The sequence below is a fragment of the Pavona decussata genome, unplaced genomic scaffold, assembly GCF_977016875.1.
Source record: "Pavona decussata unplaced genomic scaffold, jaPavDecu1.1 SCAFFOLD_76, whole genome shotgun sequence".
NCBI classification, from domain to species: Eukaryota; Metazoa; Cnidaria; class Anthozoa; order Scleractinia; family Agariciidae; genus Pavona; species Pavona decussata.
The window spans coordinates 220,977-246,202 of record NW_028145494.1 but is presented as its reverse complement, the minus strand read 5'-3'; the positions used below and the strand labels follow the sequence as shown (position 1 = coordinate 246,202).

At 39.0% G+C, this 25,226-nt stretch overlaps 1 protein-coding gene across 1 annotated transcript; it reads left to right on the top strand.

Moving 5' to 3' along the window:
• The first annotated feature begins 558 nt into the window (after positions 1–558).
• On the top strand, positions 559–25,012 carry LOC146476452 (uncharacterized). Its single transcript, XM_085114311.1, has 20 exons — positions 559–717; positions 2,779–2,883; positions 3,783–8,267; positions 9,377–9,547; positions 10,284–10,466; positions 11,768–11,991; positions 12,046–12,379; positions 13,295–13,528; positions 14,332–14,565; positions 15,499–15,732; positions 16,731–17,057; positions 17,863–18,036; positions 18,310–18,477; positions 18,842–18,997; positions 19,850–20,011; positions 20,619–20,777; positions 21,901–22,053; positions 22,587–23,142; positions 23,537–23,675; positions 24,864–25,012. Exons 2-20 carry the CDS (start codon positions 2,805–2,807, stop codon positions 24,915–24,917), a joined length of 8,226 nt encoding a protein of 2,741 aa, XP_084970437.1. The 5' UTR covers positions 559–717; positions 2,779–2,804; the 3' UTR covers positions 24,918–25,012.
• Positions 25,013–25,226: the final 214 nt, after the last annotated feature.

The following is a 25,226-nucleotide window of genomic DNA, read 5'->3' as shown; positions in this document are numbered from 1 at the left end:
ACGGAATTATGTCTCCCTCATTTACGAGCCGCTGTGGGCTTTCCGAAAATGCTGGCTGGCCTTGTTTCGTCAGAATGCTGAGATTTGCTCAAAACTGATCTTACCTTGTCCGTTCTTCTGGCTTCGAGAAATCACGTGATACGTATTTCCTTCTTGCTGCGCTACAGCAACTCCACTGATGTTTGATGAAAGGAAATTTAATTTGTTTTACCTGGTACGAATTCGACCAAAAGCAATATCTCTTTGACAGGGTTTCATTTAAAGTAATTAAAGGCACCCAAACTGTCACCAGAGAAATAAACCGACTGAAGTGCAGAGAGAGGGCGACAAGTCAAGCATGAACCTTGATTACCGAACAAACAAAGGCCGATATTTTTCCGCCCGTAAAAAACAGGTAGCGTTGAGTCACTTCATCGAAGCGCTTAATCATGAATGACTTTACAAGCCCTCTGTCTCTGTAACTTTGTTTTGATTGGCTAAAAAATCTCTGGTGTAATCTGGAACACTTGCTCAGAAGAGAAGCTTAAATTATTGACAACTGTTGGTAAAAGTAACGAAACTTTGATTCAAAAAGGGTTTGGATCGCGAGGAAAAAGCTCAGTGCTATCCCTTAAACTTAAACAAATTGAGATTTTATTCGTCAAAGTTTGTCCTTAATCTCATTGGAAATAAATTCTGTCGGAGCGGATGGCATGAGTGGGCGAGTTGCCTGTTCAGGTAATGTTTTTGTCTACTGAATAATACTTACATACAATTTCTTTGTCATAATTTTACACATTTGTTATTAGCATTGTAAGACCTTGAATCCTTTTAAAGCATACAACTGCTTTTACTTTAATACTAAACCATTCTTAACACCAAACTGTTCTAAAAATACCATAGTAACAATCGTAGAAGCACTTGACCCTCAAAACAGGTGTAGTTATTGAAAGACCTGTTTTATCTTCCACACACGTTAAACCTAAAAGGTTTTTAATTACTGATCTATATCTTTACAATGAGGAATACTTAAAAATACTGAGTAGACTGACTAGTAAAAAGTGTCCATGCCCACATGAACACAAAGCCAAAGCAAAACCCTGTCCATTTGGACGAAGGGTGAACGTAAATCACACAGACACCTTCAGAGGAATATCAGCGAAACTGCTTGATGCTAGCATCAAGGACACCCATCGTTTCGTTTCGGTGAATATCTGTTCAAAAGACGTTACCCGCCTCAGAAACTCACGTGTTTTCTTTAGCGAAAGGTCACCTCAAACTTTCACAGCACGGAAAAACTAATCCTTTTGTTTTAGGAAGGGAAAATACGTCGTTAAAATTGCGAAAAATGGCCCGGTAGCATTTTTTAAAAACCAACTGAGCGGCTCATAATTGCCGAGAATAAGGTTCCGTTCTCTAAAATTTTCGTTAATATAAATTAAAGAATATGAATAGATCAAACTGCGTTTCACAATTTTTTCTTGTTTTATTTTATTTTATTTATTTTATTAGCTTCGCCTATTACATGATAAATGATTTAGAAATACATGAAACAAGAAATATGAGTGATAGGAACCGACGTTTCGGTGCATCAAAGTTACATAATTAATGATAAAAAGCGGTTTGTAAAAAGGCTAAGTTGAAGCGAATTTGCATAACATAGCGGCAAGCTAATTACTTAAATACTTTAGCACGAAGAGAATCGGACTGCACATTCAATGTTAGGTTTAAGCTCTTGAATATACATATGTATATGTTATGCAAATTCGCTTCAACTTAGCCTTTTTACAAACCGCTTTTTATCATTAATTATGTAACCTTGATAATGGCGCAAGATGCACCGAAACGTCGGTTCCTATCACTCATATTTCTTGTTTCATGTATTACATGATACAGAAAAATAAAGGAATAAGTGTAATAAATGCTAAATTAGGCAGGGATACCACAACAGCGGTAAACCAATTACAGTGGTCCCAGAGTTAAAAAAATAAAAATAAAAAAGAAAAAAAACAAGATGAGGCTACATATGGCGATTAAAAACAACAACGAAGATGGAAAGACACATTACGTGAAACGTTACATGACGGACAGATAGTTTTCCAGGATCGTGGGTCCTCTGGATCCTAGTTATATTTTAAGGCGTCTACAGAATACTTGTATATAATGTATTTGAATTGACTGATCTGAAGGTTGCACGAAAGTTGGAGGTCATTTGCTAAGGTATTACAGATTCTAATGGTCCTATTTGAAAAGGCCTTCAAATTTTTTGGGAATGCAACAAACAACATTTAAAAAATAATGCTTTGATTTTCTCGTTAGCAGCTTGTTATAATCCCCGGTAATTTGTCATGTGCCCACTTCTGTTATTCCTAACCAATGCAAATGAACAGTTACACCAACCAGCTTCGAATTTCTTGTTTATCAACGACAATTGATATTTTTCTTGATTTTATTCCTGTAATCGAACTGAAAAGAGCCACCGATGTTATGGACAAGAATAGCTGATCAATTCATCGGCAGTGCCGCACTATAAACTTCTTGCACAAGAGTAATAAACTGCATGCACACTTTAACACAAAACTATATAAAACCTATAATTATACCGGTTATAGATTAACTATGGCCACCAGTTAGATACCTTTCGACAGGTGGTACTTGGTTATGCAATTTTTTTGTTAACACCTGAACAATGCTGGACAAAGGCCTTTTAGGTTTACACTTGTTAAAGAGACTATGTCAGCTGGGGCACATGCGCAGTAGAGTCCGGTTGAGATAATTTGCGGTATTTTTGCTCTTCAGGATATGGGAAATGAAAATACATAACAATGAATTGGACAGAATTCATGACTCTTGGGTTGATTTTGTTTTTGGCACAAGCTCCCTGTGTTTTCCTTATTGGAAGAGGTAAGTTGAGCTGGAATCTGTACCGTATTTACTCGAATAAGCGCCGCGGCGCTTATTTAATTTTTCGTGTCTCCTGTGCGGCGCTTATTCGAGGGCGGCGCTTATTAAAAGGCTCATACCACAAAGCTAAAACATCTTGATTGTACAAGCAAACGCTGACAATCTCCTTACTGCAACAGTTACAGGGAAAAGAAAGAGGGAGGTTGAGCTTGTCGTACCGGCGAAGTTTACAGCCTTCACGCAAGAACTGAAGAACGCGAACATTTTGAAGAGAGAACTGAATGAAAGAGCATCAAGATATACTCACTTCGAACTGAAAAACATTACTATTGATGAAAATAAATTCCCATTGCTGGCTTAGAACCGCATTGCAGCGATTACAGTGTATTTTTATCATCTTATGGAAATACTCAAATAAGCGCCGCACCGGAGCTGCGGCGCTTATTCGAGGGCGGCGCTTATTAACCATTAACGAATGTCAGTTTCGGTATCAATTGTACCTTATTCGTTATTATGCGTTACACCTAAAAAGTATGCAAGATGGTCGATTAAACAGCCAAAACTAAAATAGTGCCATGGATTCTACCGTTTAGTTACCAATTTTAGTACCTTTAACGACTCCTTCTTTTAAGTTAGACCATACAAATGACAAATGGCGATGTTTTGGAGGATTTATAGCATTGATTAAAACATGAGACCATTGCAGCTCTTAGACTGTGGTCTAACAGACACAATGAGGCCATTTCTGCTTTGTTTTCTATATTTAAAACATTACATCACAACGATTTCACTATTATCAGCGGTAGAACTGGTCCAAAGAAGTGTTTGAAAATTCAGTAAAGAAAGTATAAAAAATTTAACAGCCTCGCCTTTTACTTAATAAATTCCTTAAATTCTAGGTGTAAAGGTTGGAAATCCCCTACAACCTCTGACAGAGAAGAAGGATATCAAGAACGCGATCAAAACTGCTGACTCTAAACTATTGCAACGCAATTCTGTTCTTGGTTATAAAGATATCAGTCCAGGAGAAAATGAAGAAAACGAGTTTGATGAGGACGTCGTGTCACCTTCAGTTCTTGAAGAAAAACTTTATGGACAACTCGAAGACCAAGAAGCCAAGATGGCTGGCTTTCAATTCTCTAAGGACTCTTCTGGAAAAGATATTTACTTTGGGCCCATTGTACAAGAGAACCATAACAAAAATGACTCGGTTGTGAAGCCTAATGACGAACAAAAGACAAGCAATGCTACTGTATCTCAGAAATCAGTGCCTCTAGAAAAGGAAGAAAAGTCCAAAAATGCATCTCTAGTGGAAGAGAAAGTATTGAACGATCCACTTGCTAAAGTTTCTTATCTACTAAACCAAGCTGCCAATTCGCACAATCTGTCACACAATTTTCCAGATAAAGAAACAACACAAATTTCGAAGGCAAAACAAATTGAGGCGACTGCAACCAACGCTTCTTATGTCCCTGATTCTTTTAGAAAAGTTGGCGGTAAAATGCCTCTCATTAACACAATGAGTAACAATTCGGAGTCTAATACGAACTCTAGTAAAAGCGACCAAAAGGGTATGTCGTCTGAGGGAGGAGTTGCAAACTCGGTACAAGAGCCAGTAAACATCCAGCTTCCAGAACTGGTAGAAAGCGTTATAGAGCACCTTGGTGATCAGGGATCGAAGTTCGTTTCAGTGCAATTGGCGAAACATCCAGCGGTGAAGAACGTGTGGGCAAGTGTAATAGCAGAGGCGCTTATTAAGCAAAGTAATCACATTTCTCAGCTTGATTCTGAGACAAATTCAACAGAATCTTCAAAGGTCGCATCTGTAGAACCTGACTTGATGGGAATGAAAGGAAATAAAGCAGCAGATAATTTGCCGAAAATTCAAGACAACGCCGAATCCAAAACAATGCCCATTACCGAGATGGGTTTAAGCCAAATGATTGAGCCTACACCTACAACGGAGATGGTTAATAAAAATGTAACGGTTCCTGTACACGCAACATCTCAAATTGAAGACCATCTAAACAGTAATACACCAGCATCTACTTTTCATAGTATCCACAATACAACCAACCAAAATCCTCAAGGCAACGAAAGTGCTAAACTGGGCGCCCAATCAGAAACAGGAAAAGTACCAATAAATCAGGCAGCACATACCGATAACGTCGCCAACGTTACCAGTCAACACCTTCAAGACAACACAAGTGTTAAACCAAGCACTCAGGTAGAGACAGAAAGGAAACCTATAAGCCAAGAAAAGCTTAAAGGTGGTGGTAATGATATCAATAACGACGCCAATCAAAGCCGCCCTTTATTTGTATCTAAAAATACTGACAGCCTTGGTGGTAACCACCAAATTAAAGTAAGCGAACAACAACTTTTCGGTTCTAAACAAATTGTCACACCCCTTGTAAATGGATTCGTTTCCAACAATGAAAACATCAATGACTTGAAAGAGAGTGTGGACAAAGATAAAAAATTAGGTGGTGAATCGATTACTACAAACATCGATGATGTGAAACTTACCGGAGAACAGTCATTGGGTGATAAACCAATTTTGGCACACAATGAATTTTCTTCAAGTGAGAAAATGGAGTCACCTTTTCTTTTGAACAACATTACAAAATTGGATCCTGGTGAAAAGAACTACTTACAAATGAATCTAATGAGCGACCCAGTGGGGAAGGAAGGGTTCTCCGATTCTGAAAGCCCGGATATAAGTCAGCAGCAGCTACAAGAGGAAGATGACAAAGAAGCAAAGTATCTTGAACACCAGATAAACGACGCTGGTGAAATTGTTCATGAGATAATGCCAAGTCTTAATACCACTTTGTCCAAAGCAGACAGTGGAGAAGCAAACTATGTTTCAGGCCAGCTTCAGGATAATCCGTTTACAACAGCTGAAGTTTCAGAATCATTTGGGCATAATAACAATTTGGTCAATGCAGAAAACATGCAAAATGTACAAATTCTGTCGTCGGTTTTAAAGGAGGATAACAACTTAGCTGCAATTGCCAACCAGCAATGGAATAGTCAGCATCATCAGCGCCCCGATTCAACCAAACCTCACACTGTCACAGAAAAAGCCTCTAATATGGGAGCAATTTCTACATCAAGGAGCTCACCTTATAGCAACCAGCTCAATTATAGAGATGGAACAAATATGGCTGATGAACCAGAGGATCAAAGAATTTTAAATCCAAATACTATTTCAGATATATCTGCTGTGGACTTGGCCCCAATGAGTAGTCTTGAAGGTTTTGACGGCTCATATAACATAAATAAACCGAAGTCGTCCTTCATGTACGACATGCAGAACGAGAGAAATGAACAAGCAGAAACGATGAATGGAGCCAATGAACCAAGTTTTATGACACAATATGCAGTGACCCCTTTAGAAGCATCGGTGGTCCAAGCACAAAAGAAACGGCAAATTAGGAGGGTGAAACATCTGAAAGTAAATAAGGTTAACTCATCGTCTACTTCAATTGCTCCTGTGACCCAACCGAGATTTCAACACATCAAAAAGTTATCAAAGCAGATTGCCCTGGCAATCAAACCGACAAAACCACGGAGTCAACCTGGGATTCGAGAGTCTGAAATAAGCCCAACTTCTGTAATATTTGGACTGACAACAAATGAGATGAAAGAACTTGAAAAACACCTGGGGCATGGACCACATACTTTAAAAGATAAAAAGGAAAGTAGTAGCCTGAGTGGAATGTTTTCTGAAAGTAAGCAGTACTACGATATGAAGACGGAGAAAGAGCAAGAAGAACACACAGGGAACTGGCTGAGGAATTCGACGGATAACATTTTACAACAGAAAAAATCTAAAACCAAAGGAAGGAAACCAGGTAAACATCAAGTACCACACCAAAGAAAACATGTCAAACAATCATTAGCTCTATCTCATGGCCTCCCGTCAATCCGTGAAAACAAGAAAGCAAAAATCAGCAAGAGAGATTTGGAATCTTTGGAGGCTCACACCGAAGTGCCAAGAGGTGATGTGGATGAAATTCGAGATCTGAACCCGAACGCCCAGGCAGATATTTCTAAAGTGATTGTGAACGATTATCATCAGCAACAAAGAAATGTCAAAGGACTACGATCATTGCCATTTGACGAACGTGATCATGGTCATGCTTTTGAACGTTTGCTTAAAGATCATACGGCCTTAAAATTAGCACGTGAAGCTTCAAGAAGATCTAAGAATTCCGAGATACAAATTCACAGACGAAGGCGACTAGATAACAAAAAAAGACAACGCAAAATTGTGAAGGAAAGTTCTGAGAATGGTCAACTTGGTAAGAAAGGCAAGTTTCCTTTTGTTGGCCAATTCAACGGAGCGAAAGTGGGCGAGCCAGTGATAACGAAAGAAAATAAAATCCTAAACGGAGATGTGATACCACTTTATGCAGTCAATTACCTCGATTCTCAAGGTCTAATCCTCAAAACGCTGAGAAAAGAAAGCGAAGGCGATATCCGCTATTTGAAATCCGTTGAAAAGCACGACGTGAACAGAATGAAGAACATGTTTCAAAGTGTCGCTGACGTAATCGGAACAACGAGGCACGCACTTGCTCATCGTCACTGGCCTCCTAAAGAAAATCACTCAGAGGCAAGTAAATTTACAGAGAAGAGAAATTTAGGAGACTCCATAACTGAGTTAAGTGATGGTACATTTCAAAGCCGTGACTTTGAGAAGCAACTATCACGCGCACTTATGCAAGAAAACGAACACGATTTAACGTTCGTGGGTGCAGTGCAGAATGTGGACGACGATGGCTTGAAGACGCTGTTGAATCATAAGGATGATCCAGTTGGTTCTAGAACCATTTCTCAAAACGGATTTATGACCCCACAGCAAAATGATAAAGAGACTGGACCAACAGATAGTACTAACAGTGACTCTATTAAAAAGAGTCAAGAAAAATTAATGTTGTTTTTCCAAGCCACCGGTCGTCACGATGATAGTGATAACGAAAGACAAGACGTTAGTGAGAAGGAAGGATGGAAGACGTCCGAAGTCAAAGATGGTGTATTTCATGATTTGACTCCAGAAAGCAAAGTCTTAAGTCCCGATTATAAGGAACTGGGTAATTTTGGCACAGACACACAATCTCAGCTCGCATCAGTGCTACAATCTGCGAACAGTGGAGAGCAGAGAGATTTAAAGACATTGGAAAAAATGGACAGTGATGATGAAAAAGATATGGACAGTCTTTTTACGCCAGTTTTTGGAAAGTTTAAAAGGGCGACCGAGGAGAGGTTGGCTGTCCCGAAGGAAGATAAAATGGAAACAGTGGCGGATATTCAGGAAGACCCGGGGTCTAAAGAAAAGAACTTAAATATTGTTGTAAACGATTTTATTGAAAATGGTAAGAGCAACTAACCATACATTTATACAATGATCTTTGCTAACGTGAATGATGCACTAAGAAATCCATTCTATAACAATAAATGTAAAAAACAAACCATAAAAAAAATTAGTTATCGTTTTAACTTAGGGAGGAAAATGTGCAACGTATATATGAAAATGTGTAACGTAATGAAATTCTACATTTGTAGATGTTGATGATACTGTTGATTTGACGTTTTCAAATGAAATATATCTTTCAATATTCAATATATTTGTCTTATATTTGCTTCTGGTACTCAAGAGCAAACTCAAGAGGGCACCCAGTCGCGACTTATCCTTCAGTTTGCCATGCTAAATTTAGTCTTGGAATGCAAGAAAAATTCATATTTATTAGGAAACCAAATAATGCCACGTTACCAACTGATCGCCTTATAGAAATACAAATTTATCTTGGAAACCAATGGTTTCAATCTTTTTCTCTAAAGCTCGTTTATGCTCAGATTAAACAAACTTGTAGTTTACAAATGACGTGAAGAAGCCAACAAGAATCAGTCGAATGGGTCATTCATGTTCATTGAAAACTTCTGGCAACCATTATCATAGCAGCAACCATCCTTAACATGATCACAATGGCCACGACCATCACCATGACCATGACCATCAGCATCACCGTAACCATCGTCATAGTCATCGTCATGGCGATCGCCATCACCATACCATCATCTTAATCTGCACCACAACCATCACCACCACCACCATTACCATCATTTTTATAACCACGATCACCATTTACATTACCATAATCACTATCATTATCACCATCATCACCACATTATATTTTTTTCAAAATCTAAAAACAAATTCATTTACTTCTTTCGAAAGTGAAATGCGAGCTATAAAAGACGATTTTAGTAGAAATTACTGCAAGTTGGATATTTTTTTATCGTTTAAATAGTATACATAGATGTTAGAGATTCAGCTCTTTTCGTTATAAAAGTCATTTGTTGCGGGCATTGGCTCAGTCTTATTTCCCATAGTCGACCATGGGACACTCCAGTTACACGTATAAACTAGCCACGCTGGGCCTCGTTTATTATAGATATTAACATTATAATTTATGACTCTTAGAAAACAACTTAAAGTGGAGTGAATGGTCTAAGTGTTCTAAGTCCTGTGGTGATGGGAGCATGAAGACACGATCGAGATACTGTAACCAGAGCTCTCCATCAGACACTTTTCTTAAGTGTCCCGGATGGAACAAGCAGACGGTACCCTGTGTTGTGCCTAAAAACTGCCCAAGTAAGGTGCCTCGCTAGGCAAAAAAGTTTGCAATATAATGAGACCAAAACATTTGATCTATTTCAATTCTTGTAATGGCAAGGAAGGTGTATTTTATTGTAATGTTAGCCAATCGGAAAGCAACGAATTCAGTAAGGAAGCGTTTAACATAACCTGCTATAAGCGTTACCGGAATAAACAACATTAATTTTCTTTTTGTTGCTAACTGGTCAGAAATACACTACAAAATGTCTAATCTATTGTAATACACTTAAAGTACGGAACAATAACTGAATGCATAATTGACTGATGAAAGTAACATAACATTGTTTAACGATATTAAATAACGATAAATTAGATCCACTTCCAAGTGTCTACAAAAGGATAAAGTTTTTTATTTTTATATTTTTGATAAATAGCAGTCATTTCATTTCTAAGTACAAAATAAATTGCGTATTATCGTCTCGTAGCTTATTGCCAGGCACGAGTGTCCTAGTAATCGGGGAGACAGTACCTTGTAGAATTGGAATTTGGAAACAGTGTTGGTTTTTGTGTAGGGTGGAAAACCAGAGTGCCCGGAGAAAAACCCTGAAAGCAAGGCCGAGAACCAACAAAAAACTCAGCCCATGTGGCGGAAATCGAACCCGGACAACATTAGTGGGAAGCGAGTCCTCTCACCACTGCTCCCGTACTAGTTAACTACCATTTTATTTGTATCCTCAAAACTTGACTATTTGCATGTTATTCAATATCTTAGTTAACGGTGCCTTTGCTGCCTGGACGGACTGGTCTGCATGCTCAGAGACCTGTGGTCCGAATGCAGAACGCATGCGTATGCGTTTTTGCACACAGCCTCCTCCAGATTATGGAGGGAAGGATTGCTCCGGTGAAAGATTTCAGACTGAATATTGTAAACCCAAGAAGTGTCCTTCCGAAACTGGTCAGTAAAAACGTTGGTCTGGGCAAAAACTCATAAGGGGTTGAAACATGTAACGCACGCTTAAAGCGCGATCACTCTCGCCCAAACTGCGTCATAATAGTTAAGCAATTTGATTGACTTTTTAATTTGTTATTAAAAAATAAATAAAATAAATAACTTATTAACGTGTCAAGAAATGTAGCTGAGGGGAGAAGTCCCCTCTACTAATAGTGGACACCTAACTAAATTCTAAAAATTCTAAAAAATTATAAAAATGAATTAAAAATTTACATCTTAAACCTATTAATAAAATTTCATACATCAATCTTTTTTTTAATATGACATATACGAGATTGAATATTCGAATGCTGTTGACAAAAGAACACACATGAGAATTACACGTTTCAAGCCTTATGGGTTTCTGGTTTGAGTTAATTGGTAATGTACATGATAAGTTTCCCAAGCATAGAAACATAATACAATTGCTGAATAATTAAAGTCTTGCAAGATGTAATAAGCGTAAGCGGATACAGGAATGTTGCTGGCACGAATGAACACCGTTCAATACACCTTAGGTTATTCCTCATTTTTTGGTTGTAAGTTAATAAATAAGTAAAGTAAAAACTGACAGTAACCAAAAAGTTTTAAAAGTCTTATTTTAGTGTTCCTTGATTTAGCTTTGTATTGAGGCCACCTCAATGTCATGTCACAGATGTCGTGTAACGTAACTGAGTAATGCAGTTTAACAAAACGCAATCTTAAGTTATTTTACACAATGAAATGTAATATAATGAAATGAAATTATCTTTTACACATAACAGACTGGGGACAGCTCAGTCTCGCCTATAACGTAATGTGACGAAGTGTAACCTAATGTACCTAGGAAACAAAATATAACGAGAAGTAATGAGAATGTAACGATAATTGTGATAAGATGCAATGAAATGTATGTGATAAATAAAGAAAGTCTTTATCATGAAAGATGTAAAACCATTTATCAAGAATCCACAATGATAAGGGTGATGGTGAGATATCTATTCAAACAAGATTTGGTAAGTAATACAAATGAACCTTGGGACTAGCGGCATAAAAGTTTTATACTGCAATAAAAACGTTGGGGGGAGGTTGGTAAACCGTAGTCATAACGTGAAGAATTAATTAACATTCGCCCCCCTCCTGGTCACAAGGAGATACCCCTAGGGGACCTACCCTTGATGCTTCACTAGACCGTAAAACCTGGCTGATCAGCTCACAAGTCCAAAAATAGTGTTAACGTGCTAACATTCCGAGTGGTAAATGTCGCATTACTTTGCATGCAACAGGGCAAGGTAAAGAGACTAAGCAAGACCCGCCCAAGAAGGAAACACCTAAAATGTTCAACCAAATTATCTTCAAAACACTTTCGGCAACACCTCTGCTTAAAGATTTTGTAAAAAGCAATCCGAGCACTGCCACAGAAGAGAGCAGCCGTGAAAGGACACTATCTTTGTATAGTGGATTGACAAACTATCCCCAAGAAATGGGCGATGTGCAGTCAGAAGAATCAGTTTTAAATGCGCAGGAGCAAGGAAATGTGCAGGAAATCCCCAAAATGTCAAAGCTGCTAAATGATAATCAGTTTACAGGAATATCGCTAGGATCAAGCTTGTTTGCATCATCGTCACTACCTTCTACGAAATTTATGGATTCAATCCAACAAGGGGAGGAGAACGAGGCATTCGAAGACAGCGACCAAAGCATTCATGTGCATGGTAGCAACGGCAACTTCGGGTTCTCACTATGGAGTGACTGGAAGCAGTGTAGTGCCTCGTGTGGGCGCGGGCTTCAAATGCGAACGCGTTCATGTGTAAGCACTCTCAACGGAATGGAGATCGATCATTCGTGTTTGGGACCAAAAGTACAGACCAAGCGCTGCCGCTTAAGAAGATGTCCAGGTAAACGAGCTATTTAGTATATAATTTTGAGACCATAGGGACCTTTAGGTTTAAGTACGGCTTTCAAATTTCAAACGCGTGCCGGGGATATCCCCAGCACTCTCACTCATTCCCCTTCCTTACTAGCAGATAAGGAGACCATGGAAACAAGATTGCCGGTGACAAGCGGTTATCGAAAGCAGGCAGACTGCATATGAAAAGTCGTACTGCTACTCGCTCTATTACTCGTATTCAAATCTAAAGGTCCCTTCACGATGAAATCAAGTAACGGACAGCAGATAATATTTTGTTATAATGCATCGTGCTAAGCCATAGCCACTCAGAGGCTAGGTGACACCAGTATTTCACTCGCTAACGTTTGAACGCACGGAAAGCATAGCGTTCAAGTCTCTGGTTAGCATCTAGTATGACAGCAGCGGCAGCGACCAAACTAATGAGGTCGACCTCGACGAACTGAGTACCGTCATCACTGGGGCCGCTATACCGATGTCTTGGACGATGTAAAATATTAAGCAATATGCATGACCAATCTTGCCCAATGCGCTTATGCTATGTGAACGAAATGAAGAGCTATGTGCGTTACTACAGAAGGCTGCAACTTGTGAAGTTTGTGCAGCTGAAATCTATCAGTGGAACGATATGCTGTGGCTAGTCATCTTTCTCTCGTTTCATTTGAAGATGACATGCCATCGATGTTTTTAAACGCTCACGGCTTTCTCGATGACCGCACCTAGACCAAAGCGGACCCAAAACAAAAATTAAAGATATATAGAAGAGTACTCTCGGTCTCAAGAGGCGCTTGGACGATAAAAGATCAAAAATTTTTGAAGACAATAGCTGAAAACAGATAAACATGGTCACTGTCAAGTTTCACTTCGCATTCATTTATTAATATAACTATTCCATTTTTCCTAGTTGACGGCCAGTTTGCATCGTGGAGTGATTGGTCGGAGTGTTCCAAGACCTGTGGTTCGAATTCTTACCGGTCACGGGAGAGGACGTGCACGAATCCCCCTCCAAGGTACGGTGGGGAGGACTGTGAGGGGCGGACTGTGGAAAGACATCGCTGCTCGAAGTCGCCCTGTCAACTGACATTAGATGTTTACAAGGCAACCAAAGCATTTCTACAACCTGTGAATTCTATACACGGTATGATCACATTTGTTTTAAACATAATTAAGTTTCGAAACTCCAGCATGCAAACATGGAAAGAGAAACAGACGTTAACACTGAATTGTTCAGCAATTCTACCGTGTCTACTAGAATGAATGCCTAGTTTAGTAAGAATTTGTGAGGCAGTAGATCTACCCTTCCTAAAACCATCCTGATTATCTCTTAAGAGATCATTGACCTGTGGCCTGATCCTGTGAAGGAGCATCTTGTTGTAGATCGTTGTTGCTGCAGAATTTATTGCAAGCAACGCTTTGAAGAAAGGCTTCCATTTCTTCGGTGGTAAAGTCCTCAGTGCAGATGGGAAAATTTGAATTCACAATTGTCTTGGGGTGAAAAGAATCATGTCCCCGAAAAAAGGGGCATTTGGAGGTTCCACTTCAGGACTCTTTCGTCCGCGTAACTAGCCCTAATTACCCCTCAGTTAGTTGTTCTCGCCCAGTAATTTCGTTACATAGACTCCACACACAGCTCTTGTTACGCTCATTTTGTACTCGCTGTAACTGCTTAACATTCCCCTGGCTATAAATTTCTTGATTTTTAGCGTCGACGCAAATGAGCTCATCGATGGCCCCTTGGAACCTCCTTAATTTTTTTTTCTGGTCTACTTTCCCGCCTCCCGTTTTCATTGAAACTCCTCATCTTCTCCTTGTCGTCCAAGGAATCCTCACTTTTTCATTAGCTTCCTATGGGATTGGACTCATAGAAAATACCAAACAATTGAAGTGATTTCTAAATATCAAAATGAAAAAGAGTTGTTTATTTTGATGTTTTTGAGACAGTTGCTGTGAAGAACGAATTCGACTGGAGCCCATGGTCTGCTTGCTCCAAGACCTGCGGAGTAGGTTCGTTCCGGACGCGCGAGAAACCTTGCTCACTGTCTTTAGAGGATAACAATGGGAGAGTGTGCGAGGGCTTAGACCTTCAGAAGGTGCGGTGCAATGTACATTCATGCCCAAGAGAGGAAGTGAGAAGACCAAATAATATCCTTCAGCCTGGTCAGAGAATTAATAAAAGTAAGTGCATCTAAGAAGGATAAAGTGATTTTCTGTGAAATGTCGTAAACCCTATTCAAAGTCATTGTCATTCTAACCAATAACATCAAACATAGACACCAAAATTAATCAACAAGGCCTGGCGAGCGTTTTGGAAACTCCTGAAAAGATTTTGGACCCGAAAAACCATTTTACATGCACCAAATTCATTAACAAAAGGTCAATTTTGTATCATTTTTACTGAAAAAACGTTAACTTTGTACGTTTTCCAAGATTAAAAAACAACCAGCAATTTGTAGAAAGAAGCTCCTCCTTAAGAGCAGTTACCTTCCAAAACTCAGAAGGAATTACATCTAGGTTGGGGATTTGTTGGAAGGAACGCTCTTAAGACAGGCTTCAATTTTCTCAGCGATAAAGTCCTCAGCACAGTGGGGCAAAGTTGTATTCACAATTGTCTCGGGCTGGAAAGAAGCGTTTCCCTGGGAAGAGGACGGCATTACTGAGGACGTTTTCAAAAAATTGTTTCTACTTCAGGACTCTTTCCTCCGCGGAACTATCTCTAATAACCCCTCGGTTAGTTGTTTTTCGCCCAGTTATTTTTTTAAATATATTCCACACAGTAACGCTCACTTTGTGCGCGCTCTAACTGCTCAACCTTTCCATGGATATACAGTTCTTGACTGTTCTTGTAGCCACCACTAAGCTGATCGATGGCCCTTTGGAATCCCAGTATGCCTTTCTCTGTTGTACTGTCCTGTTTGCGTTTTTCTGACGCCATATCTCCCAACTCCCAATCTCCTCTCCCTCCCAAGCTAGGAATCCAAGCCTTTCGTTTAGATCTCTTTGGACTACCTTCTCTGCTGCATTTATCTGGGCTTGGACCATAAGTCATTGTAAGCTAAGCAATTCAAGTGATTTGAAATAGAGTTGTTAACTTTGATTTTATTGAGACAGTCTCTGTGAAGAACGAATTCGACTGGAGCCCATGGTCCGCTTGCTCCAAGACCTGTGGAGTTGGTTCGTTCCGGACGCGCGAGAAAACTTGCTCACTGTCTGTAGAGGATATCGAAATGAAAGTGTGCGAGGGATTAGACATTCAGAAGGTGCGGTGCAATGTATCTTCATGCCCAAGAGAGGAGGTGGGAAGGCCAATTGATATCTTTCATCCTGGTCAGGGAATGAACAAAAGTAAGTGGCTCTAAGAGGGACAAAGTGGCTTTTAGTGAAGTGTCGTAAAACCAATCCAAAGTCATTGTCATTCTAGCCAATCATAACAAACGTAGACAACAAAATCAACCAATGTTCGTTTCTCCAACTCATATTATTTACCAAAAATTCAATTTTTGATACTTTTGCAAGCAAAAACATTTTAAGAAAAGGGATAAGAAATTAATTTCCGGCTCGGAAGCTCTTCGGTAGCTTTGGGAAAGGTACACCTGAAAGAAAATACAAGTGAACGGTGTAAAGCTTTTGGTAATGGTGCAAGCAAGTCGCAAATACCTTGGTTTACATCTAATTGGTTAAGAAAGTGACGCACTGAATACTGCTGTAAGCTACTCTACTTAAGAAAGAGAAAAGTTCATTTAAGGTACATAATAACTATAATTATAATAATAACGTACTCTACTTAACAAAGAGAAAAGCTCATTTAAGGCACATAATCGAAATTGAAAAAATGATTGCGCAAAAAGAGTAATACGCGTGCACATCTCGAGAAATGGAAGAGGGTGCAAAGAAACGTTATAATCTGTAATTGCTGAGTCCCCTCGTACACAAACAGGCTTTTCTCTAACATCTAGGTTACTATTTTGTTATTATCTTTTCTGTTTTTTGCGTTGCACTTTTATCATTGTAACTGTTGCTGTAGTCCAATTGTTTGTTTGGATTTGTATTTTCTGTTCATGGTAAACAAGCACATGTTAAAAACACACAGAAACGTGATTTAAGTTTATAATTGCTTAAAAAGATGTGCGGTTTAAACGGTAAACATATTTCTTCGGTTGCGTTTGTAGAAAAAGGCGGATATGGCTTGCCATTTGTTTTTGCTTACGCAGTCGATTGATGACTCCAGATGAGAATGGTCAAGCCTGGCTCCTTTTATTCGGAGAATTCTTGTTTAAGCTGAGTTTTGATGCTTTATTATTTCAGTTACAACTATTGCACTATTTGACCTTTCTCTTTCGCAGATTTTAATGGTACCCAGACAAATTCCTCATCTCTATCACTGCAATCGCCCTCTCTAGATGCTAGTAAAATTCCGCAATCATCTAAACTCCTGTCAGGCTCGTCTAATTCATCCTCACCGACAGCTTTAACAGCTCCGGTGGCTTCGCTTGACGATCCACTAGCCCTCTCAGATTCAAACTATTCTGATTGGTCAGTCTGGTCTAAGTGTTCTGCCACTTGTGGTCCCAAGGCTGTGATGCATCGTGAACGGACGTGCAAGGTGAAAGCTGGATGCGAGGGAGTTATTAACTATCAGACCAAGCCATGCCAATTTGTGAAATGTTCAGGTACTCTGAAGGAATCTTAGGAAAATGTGTTAGGCGCAGTGCATACCTTTCAAAGCATTTGGGGTTTAAGGTGGCCTATAACAGTTTCCAGCATTTTCCAGCCTCATACTTTGTCTGATTAATACTACCACTCCTTTATCAGTTGACACCACAAATAATGTTATCAAACGAATGCCTACAACTCCCCTAAGTTTTTAACTAACTCACATGCATAAATGGGGGTCGCCGAGCTCGTTTTGGAGTTAAAGGTACTTAAACCTAATATAAGGCGTGTTTTTCACAGGTTGCACCTTTGCTTTGGTAACCTATGATGTCAAGGAAACGACCATAACTTGTTCAACAATGATTAGGCATTTGTTTGATTCCATTATTGTTATATCAGAGTGGTATAGGTGCCTGAAAGTGCTGGAGGTTAGTGCCAGCCACCTTACAACGTTTCACCTCCAAACACACACTTTCTGCCCTCATCATTACCAGTCTAAATAGAAGGACGGTATTGATTTGAACTTCAATTTTTGTTATCCGCTGTCAGACATAAAAATAACAAAAGTCAGTTAAAGATTTTGTGAGTCTGCGAGTTAACTAAATCTTTTTTTGCGATTTACTAAATTTCGATTTACCGGATGCCACAGATTCAAACAGAAACCAAGAACACACACCGCCGATTAGTCTCTGCATACTTCACTTTAAAACACTTTTAATTTTTTAAGTATATCGTTAAACGTTTTAGTATTTGAGATCTTAACGTAAAAGCGTAAACTTAAATTTAAAACATCGCGGTTAATATTGGTTGTATTGATTTCAGTGGATGGAGGTTTGACGGATTGGACTGCATGGTCTGCCTGCACCAAGACCTGTCACACGAACTTGGTTAGCGTTCGGGAGAGGTACTGTACCAACCCTCCTCCGCGGGGTAAAGGAAAAGATTGCCTTGGCCAAAGGATGCAGGCAAGAGCGTGCGCATCCCCTGATTGTCCAGGTAAGCTTAGAGAATATAACTGTACAATTGCGTATCGTTAATCATTAGTTCGGGAATAAGGTTGGATATAGATTAACATACACAAAAGCATAAGATTAACAATCGCTGAACAAACAAAAACTACATGGTAAATCAGTCAGTCAGTCAGTCAGTCAGTCAGTCAGTCAGTCAGTCAGTCAGTCAGTCAGTCAGTCAAGCAAAGGAATTGTTACTGTTCCATTTTTTCCTTGTGTTTATTTGTTTGTAACGAGAATCTGAAACTGTATGTCGCAGTTGATGGTGGTGCGTCGGAGTGGTCCGCTTGGTCTGTTTGTCTGCGCTGCGGAAAAGGAACCAGAAAAAGAACGCGACAGTGTGACAAGCCGCCTCCAGCCAATGGAGGAAGACCTTGTGAGGAGCCCCTTGTTCAAGAGAAGAAATGTCCTGCAAAGCACTGTAAATGTAAGTGGTACCAAGTAGGGTGCGGTACCAAGTAATCACAGTGAATTAGCCTCTTTTCAATACTCATATTAAATTATTTGTGAGCGGAAAGATCCCTTACCAACCTTCAGCACTGCAATTACAGAAAGTCCTTAATTAAAAAAGCAGTCTTGAGCTCTGCCAGAATACATTATGTAGATCACTTCAAAGTTCAAAGCTTGAACAGTAACTAAATGGTTTGACATTTAGCTCATTTGGTAAGATAACTGATTCCGTTTGACGAGGATCAAGTACTGCTCGAGGACTAAGTATAAACAACAATTTAATCACAGACTAACTTGTTGATTTCAATAACAAAATGAGTGCCTGCTCTTTTTGTTTTTAGCCACACGAGGATTTGGTTCATGGTCTTCTTTCAGCAGATGTTCCCGTTCCTGTGATGGCGGAATGAAAAGGAGGAGACGCAGATGCCGACATCCATCTCGAGGCTGCTATGGACCACGGGTAGAAAGAAGAAGCTGTAATGATCGCAGATGTCCTGGTATTAAAGCCATTTAATTGATTATAGTGTTCAAACTGGACATCAGTTACTAGTAACACAAGAAACAAGCAGAATCCTAAGCGAGACCATAACGTCCTTATATATCATTGGCAACGTCTAGAAAGATCTAGAAAAGTAATCGTAAACGAAGTTTTATCTCGCAAAGATAATTAGTAACCCAATCTAGACCGAGTTTTTTCGTCTTCTGTTGAGGGGTGGGGATTCCATCTCCCTCGATAACTCTGAGAGCATAAGAGCTATGACAATGACATTTAGAGGATGAATATAACGTCAAAATGTGTTTCCTTTGAGGTCTGCAACGGGAAGTGATGACGTCATATAGCGTACAAATTACGTCATTATTACGTCATTAGGATCTACCATCTAAGATTTTTGGATTTTCCCCAAGCTTAAAAAAAAACCCACCAAAATTGATAAAAAAGTAATAAAAATGGATAGAAAAACACTAACATGGTCTTAAAACATGAAGTTCAGTTTTATTCATTACAACTACAATTATAACATTCCTTTCATGAAAGGTATAGCGGTCGAAACGTCGCGATCAACACCTATGCTACACAATCATAAGACAAACGAAATACAACAATTTGAGTTAGAATATTTCTAAAAGACTGCTTGTCAAAATTTTGTTGAGTCAGTCAGTGAAAGTCAGTGAGTACTAACCTATCACACTAAATTGTTTCTAAATAAAGTTATAAAAAAGTCATGAAATTTCGTGGCGTTTACTCAAATATCAAAAAAGTTAACAGAATTGGCTCAGCCATGCAGGCTTAATATATATGTACACTTTGGGATGTTTTACTTCCGATTTTCACGTTGCCTTAATTCCAGATGACAACTATCTAGTGCGACAAGATCCAGTTGAGTTGTGTGGATACAGCCCCTGTAAGGTGACTAAGTGTGTTACGGGACCAGCAGCCATGTGCGTCAGCGATTCCCAATGCCGACCAGTTTTCTTCGACCAAAATGGAAAAATAATCAAATCGTGCAAAGGTAAGAGGAGGACCTTGGTGAGTCTTGACCGTCTTCCGTAAGATGTTTAAAAATGTTACTGTTAGCCAATAAATCTAACTTACTAGATGTTTTGGTGTGTAGTATCACTGTTATTTCAAGAGTTGTGTCATATTTTGCCGAGCGCAGAGGCCAAGTTAAAATACAAACACCGACTGCAAAATATGCAGCGATACTTCACACTAAAACATCTAATAAAGGATTTCAAATCCAAATGAGCCCTTTATCAGATAATGTGAGTTATAGAAAACTGGAATGGTAAGAGTTACGAAAACTTAACAGAAAAAGAGTAATAGGATGAATCCGCGTGTTGGTCAATAAATTTCTCTAAAGTGCGAAACCATTGTTTTTACTGAGCAAAGTATGCGAATATCACGCCATATTTGTGGTCGTTTGGTTTGTTTTTTGATCAGTACTGAGTAGAGTTGGATAATATAAGGTGATATCATATATAGAGATTCAGTATCACTTCCTGCGGCAGGCGGCAAGCATGCTTATCTTTTTAGTCAGTATTTTACCATTAACCGTCAATATGTGATTAGACTTCAAGCGTCAAATACTGACGAAATGTTTTTGTAATTTTATACAGGAATCTCCGTGGTTTTATCAGTTCCTCCAGAGCAAGTTTGTCGATTCAACCCCTGCAAAGATTCCGTTTGTCTCACAGGTGAAGCGGAGCGTTGTGCCGTGTCGTACAAATGCAGACCCATATTCTTTGGAGCAGATGGAAAAAGACTTAACTGCAGAGGTATATATTTCATTCCTCACTTCAAAGGCAACTTTAAGAAAATAGTTAATCTGAGCTTGAGCGACAAGAAAGTGACAAGAAGCTGAAAATTACATAGTATAGTATTAGGATGAAACTTAGGCACCAAAATCACCAAATCAATGAAATGTGGAGCCAAATATTCCTTACAAGAGAGAGGGGATTGGGAAAGTGAAATTATTTCACTGTTTTTGAGAGTTTCGAGATCTTCCAGCTCGATAGCCTGTGTGTGCTAAGATGTTTTGGTCGCCGTCTTTCTAAATTGTTTTTAGTTTTGGCATATAGCATTTGGTTAATTTTAGGCTAATTTTCATTCCAATACTATAGACTATGGATTTTGGCCTAATTTACAATACTAAAGAGATGGATTTTAACATAGTTTTCACTCCAATTCTATAGACTATGGATTTTGACCAAATTTCCATCCTAATACTATATATAGACTGTGGATTTTGGTTGAATTTCCTCCTAATGGTATGTACTATGGGTTTTGGCCCAATTTTTCTCCGAGAACTAGAGTGTATAGTGTAAGTAACAAAATCCGACCAAAAGCTAGATTGTATAGCATTAGGATAAAAAGTAGGTGAAATATCTGAGTGACCAGTATTAGAATGTTATTTTTAAAAGCTGCAAAATGTATAGTATTAAGATGAAAATAAGGCCGAAGACAAGGCAGGTATAGCATGAGGATGAAAATTAGGCTGAAAACCGGAGTGTATAGTATTAGGAAAAAAAATTAGGCCTAAACAAACGTCTATAGGATAAGGATGAAAATGAGGCCAAAAATCAGGGTGCATAGTATTAGAATACAAATTAGTCCATAAACTATAGTGTATAGTATTAGGAAGAACATTTGGCCGAAAACTGAGTGTATAATACTAGGATGAAAATTACGCCGAAAACTGGACTGTATAGTATTAGGATAAAAATTAGGTGAAAAGGGAAGAAAAATAGTTTTAAGATCAAAATAAGGCCAAAAACTAGAGTGTATAGTTAAAGCATGAAATGCTAGACAAGAATAGACTAGAATCAACTAAAATATTCAGGTGCATTTGGCGTGTTCAAACGTGCTTTACTTACCACTCTGTTCGCTTCTTGCACGCAGCCATCATAACTGTGCCAGCTACGACTGCTTGCGGCTTTGATCCATGTTATCAAAAGGCATGTGACGTAGACTTTACAGCTCAATGTGTCGCTGACGCTGACTGTAGACCGACTTTTATTACGAAGACCGAAAGAATTCTAAACGACTGCGTAGGTAAATGATTAATTTTCATCACTTTGGGATGTTGCAATAATAGTTAGTCAAGATTAACATTATCATTGGCCGTTTTTATACAAGAAACGCATAATCTGCATGGATCGAGCTTGGGCAAGCATGTTTGGTACATCGTAGCTCCTCTATTATAAAGACGGGCAGAAGACGGATTATGTGTCTGGACGAACTATCAGCTTAAGTGCATCTTGTGCACGTCTTCATACTGGACTAATAATGCGATGCATAACCAGACGCACTTAACATGTTTGCCCAAACTCGAGTTCGCCCCAGGCGGATTATGCGCCTCTAGTAGGAAAACGGCCAATGATAACGTTGGACTTTGGTTGGTCAATTTTTCGATCCCTGATCTTTGCCATTGTTCTCCACCAAGATTTACCAATGGTTAGGAAACAGAATACTTTAGGAGAAACGGAATAAAATGTTTCATCTAAATTTCGCGTTCCGCTGTCAACAAGACTACTAAACGGGTGTCGCTTTCTTAACGCTTTCATGTTTTATTGTTGTATCTCAAGAGAACGATGAGGACCATCAGTCAGATGATGAAGATGAGGATGATGACAAAGACAGCGATGACCTAGACGGCGATGATGATGACGATGATGGGGACGATGACGCTGATGATGACGACGACGATGATGAGAAAGATGTTCATGAGCACAGACATAAGAAACGCAGATCGCACAAGAAAAGTCGTCACGAGGAAGAAGACGATGATGACGACGCAGACAATGCAGTGTCAAAACATAATGTACCCAGAAATAACGAGCTTAAGTTTAACAACCAGGCTATTAATAATGACAATACAATTCGAAAACATGAAGTGCATCGGAAAAATGGAACAAGCCTTGAATATAAGGGTGTTGAGGACGAATACAATCGAGCCCATCATCTCGGTGAATCCGGCGAAAAGAAAGATGTAGCATCAATGGCTAACTTAAACAACGAGTTGTTTGATAATGGCGTGATCACCGGTACGGGGTCCGAGATCTCTTTCGTATCCAAGCACGGCCCTGCAAAGTTGTACTGGTTGAAGCATGGTACCTCGGGATCTGAAAACAGTATGCAAATGTAAGTTTACTCCTGTGATATTTGCTGTCCGAAACTGTCTTCTCATTAGCTATGGGAAACACACCCAAAAAGAGAATTTGACCTGTTCGCCAAGGAAGAGTATCCGAAACAACAATCATTTCTTCAACTTTCCCATTCTCTCCTTACACAACCAATTACCCACACCAATGTCCTAGTCTTACTATTCATTATTGAAAATTTAATTTAACGACAAGTTTGTAAAGCGCCATTGGACCGTTGGAAAATGGCGCCACAGAATTTCTTATTTATTTATTTTTTTATTTATTTATTTATTTATTTATTTCTTCGTGTTCGATATGTTACGTCAAAGAGAACACGCCTTTCAGGTCCATTACACTTCTTGACATCTTGTTTCATTTATCCCAATTTTCAGGCTTGTTATAGAAGCAAAAGGAAACAGGAAATCATCGGTGCCTTTGCCATCAAGGGAAAAAAAGTCGAAATCTTTCTGGAAATTACTAGTACAGTTTCCTTTCAGACCAGGCAGGTTACAAATGAGCAGAAAGTCAAAGGTGGGTTGATGTAAAATTCTACTAGAAGAAACGCAATCTACGCAGATTTTAGGGTAAAAGTTGCAAAATAAGAATGATGTATTATTCTAGAAAGTGACACAGGCATACTCGGAAAAAAATATCCGAGTGCTCCTATCAGGAGTCGAACCTAGTTTAATGGCCTCAGCTTCCACGAGTCTCCCGGGTGTAGCTCAGTGGTAGAGCATCCGAACTAATAATCGGAAGGTCTTAGGCTCGACTCCTGCACTCGGATATTTTTTCTGAGTATGCCTGTGTCACTTTCTAGAATAATACATCATTCTCATTCATTCACCAAGCTGGAAATATACCATCACATTTATTTCATATAGTTGCAAAATAGTTCGCCAATTTTTTTAAAGTGATCGCCGAATTCGATCGCCGGATTGCATCAACAACAAACAAACAAACTGTCAGTATTACTGATTCTCTTGTCAAGTTTATTAGCGTTTTTAGGGCTTTAGAACACTTAGAATTATGGGTAAATGTCCAATCGCCATCTTTTACGGTATGGTGGATATATATAGCGTGAGTAATGATTTTGACATTTTTTCAGTGAAAACGTGCAACAATACCGCAGCTCGCTTCCAAAACAGTTCTGGAACAAGAAAGAAATCAACTGAATTTTTGAAAAGAACAAGTCATGATCTGTTCTAACGCAGTTTAAAGACGAAAGTGCGAGAAGTTCCTAAAAGTTAGCTAACCTTTTTCAAGTTACGATCCATTCCGATCCAGACCATCTATGGCCAGAAACAATCAGGACAATTTTGGTACTTTATAGAAAAACTGGACTAATGTTTTTTGGTTTCTGTTAATACCAAAACGTTTTGGGGTTTGTTAAATGATACCAGATCTCGTGACTTTCGACACTCATACCGAAACCACTCTAAAGTTGCGTTCGATTGCCTGTTTGCCGGAATAAGAATAAGCGGAAGACCTCTTAGATTTCTCTTTTAAAGTAAATTTCGGAAGACATTTCTTTAAACGTTTTCCGCCACATGATAATTTATGAGCGATTTTGTACTCTAGTGACTCAAAAAACCCCTTATGAGGGATTTCTTGTCATCATTGTATGTATTCGAATTCCGGAAAAGGTCAATCGAATGCACCCTTAAACGGTGCTTTTAAATGCTTATTTTTCTAACGTAAACAATGTTTTCTTTTAAATAGATACGACTGAAGAATAAGGGGACAAGACATCAGATGAAGAGAAAATGTCCCTGATCAGCTGCTAGTTTTGCTTTGTGGCTGATGAAGTTCGGTTGAGGCGAACGAAAAACAATCGAACCTACCGCAAGCGACCACCCAAAATGTCAAGTGGTGGTCGCATACAAGAGATTCTAACTACAGTCAGAATTTGACAAAGGAAATTAAATTTTGTATGCTGGAAACGTGGTCGCTCACGGGAGGTGGTCGCTTACGAGAGGTGGTCGCAAAAAGAAGTTCGACTTTATTCCACTTTTAAAATTTTATTGCACTCTGAGTACAGGAAATCATTTTATTATTTTTTAATTAATGAATTAATCGCCAGTT

Coding starts and splice junctions, on each gene's coding strand:
- LOC146476452 (XM_085114311.1), top strand. CDS start 2,805: ATGAATTGGACAGAATTCATGACTCTTGGGTTGATTTTGTTTTTGGCA. Junction 12,380..13,294: donor CCGCTTAAGAAGATGTCCAG/GTAAACGAGCTA, acceptor CATTTTTCCTAG/TTGACGGCCAGTTTGCATCG. Junction 14,566..15,498: donor TGGTCAGAGAATTAATAAAA/GTAAGTGCATCT, acceptor TTATTGAGACAG/TCTCTGTGAAGAACGAATTC.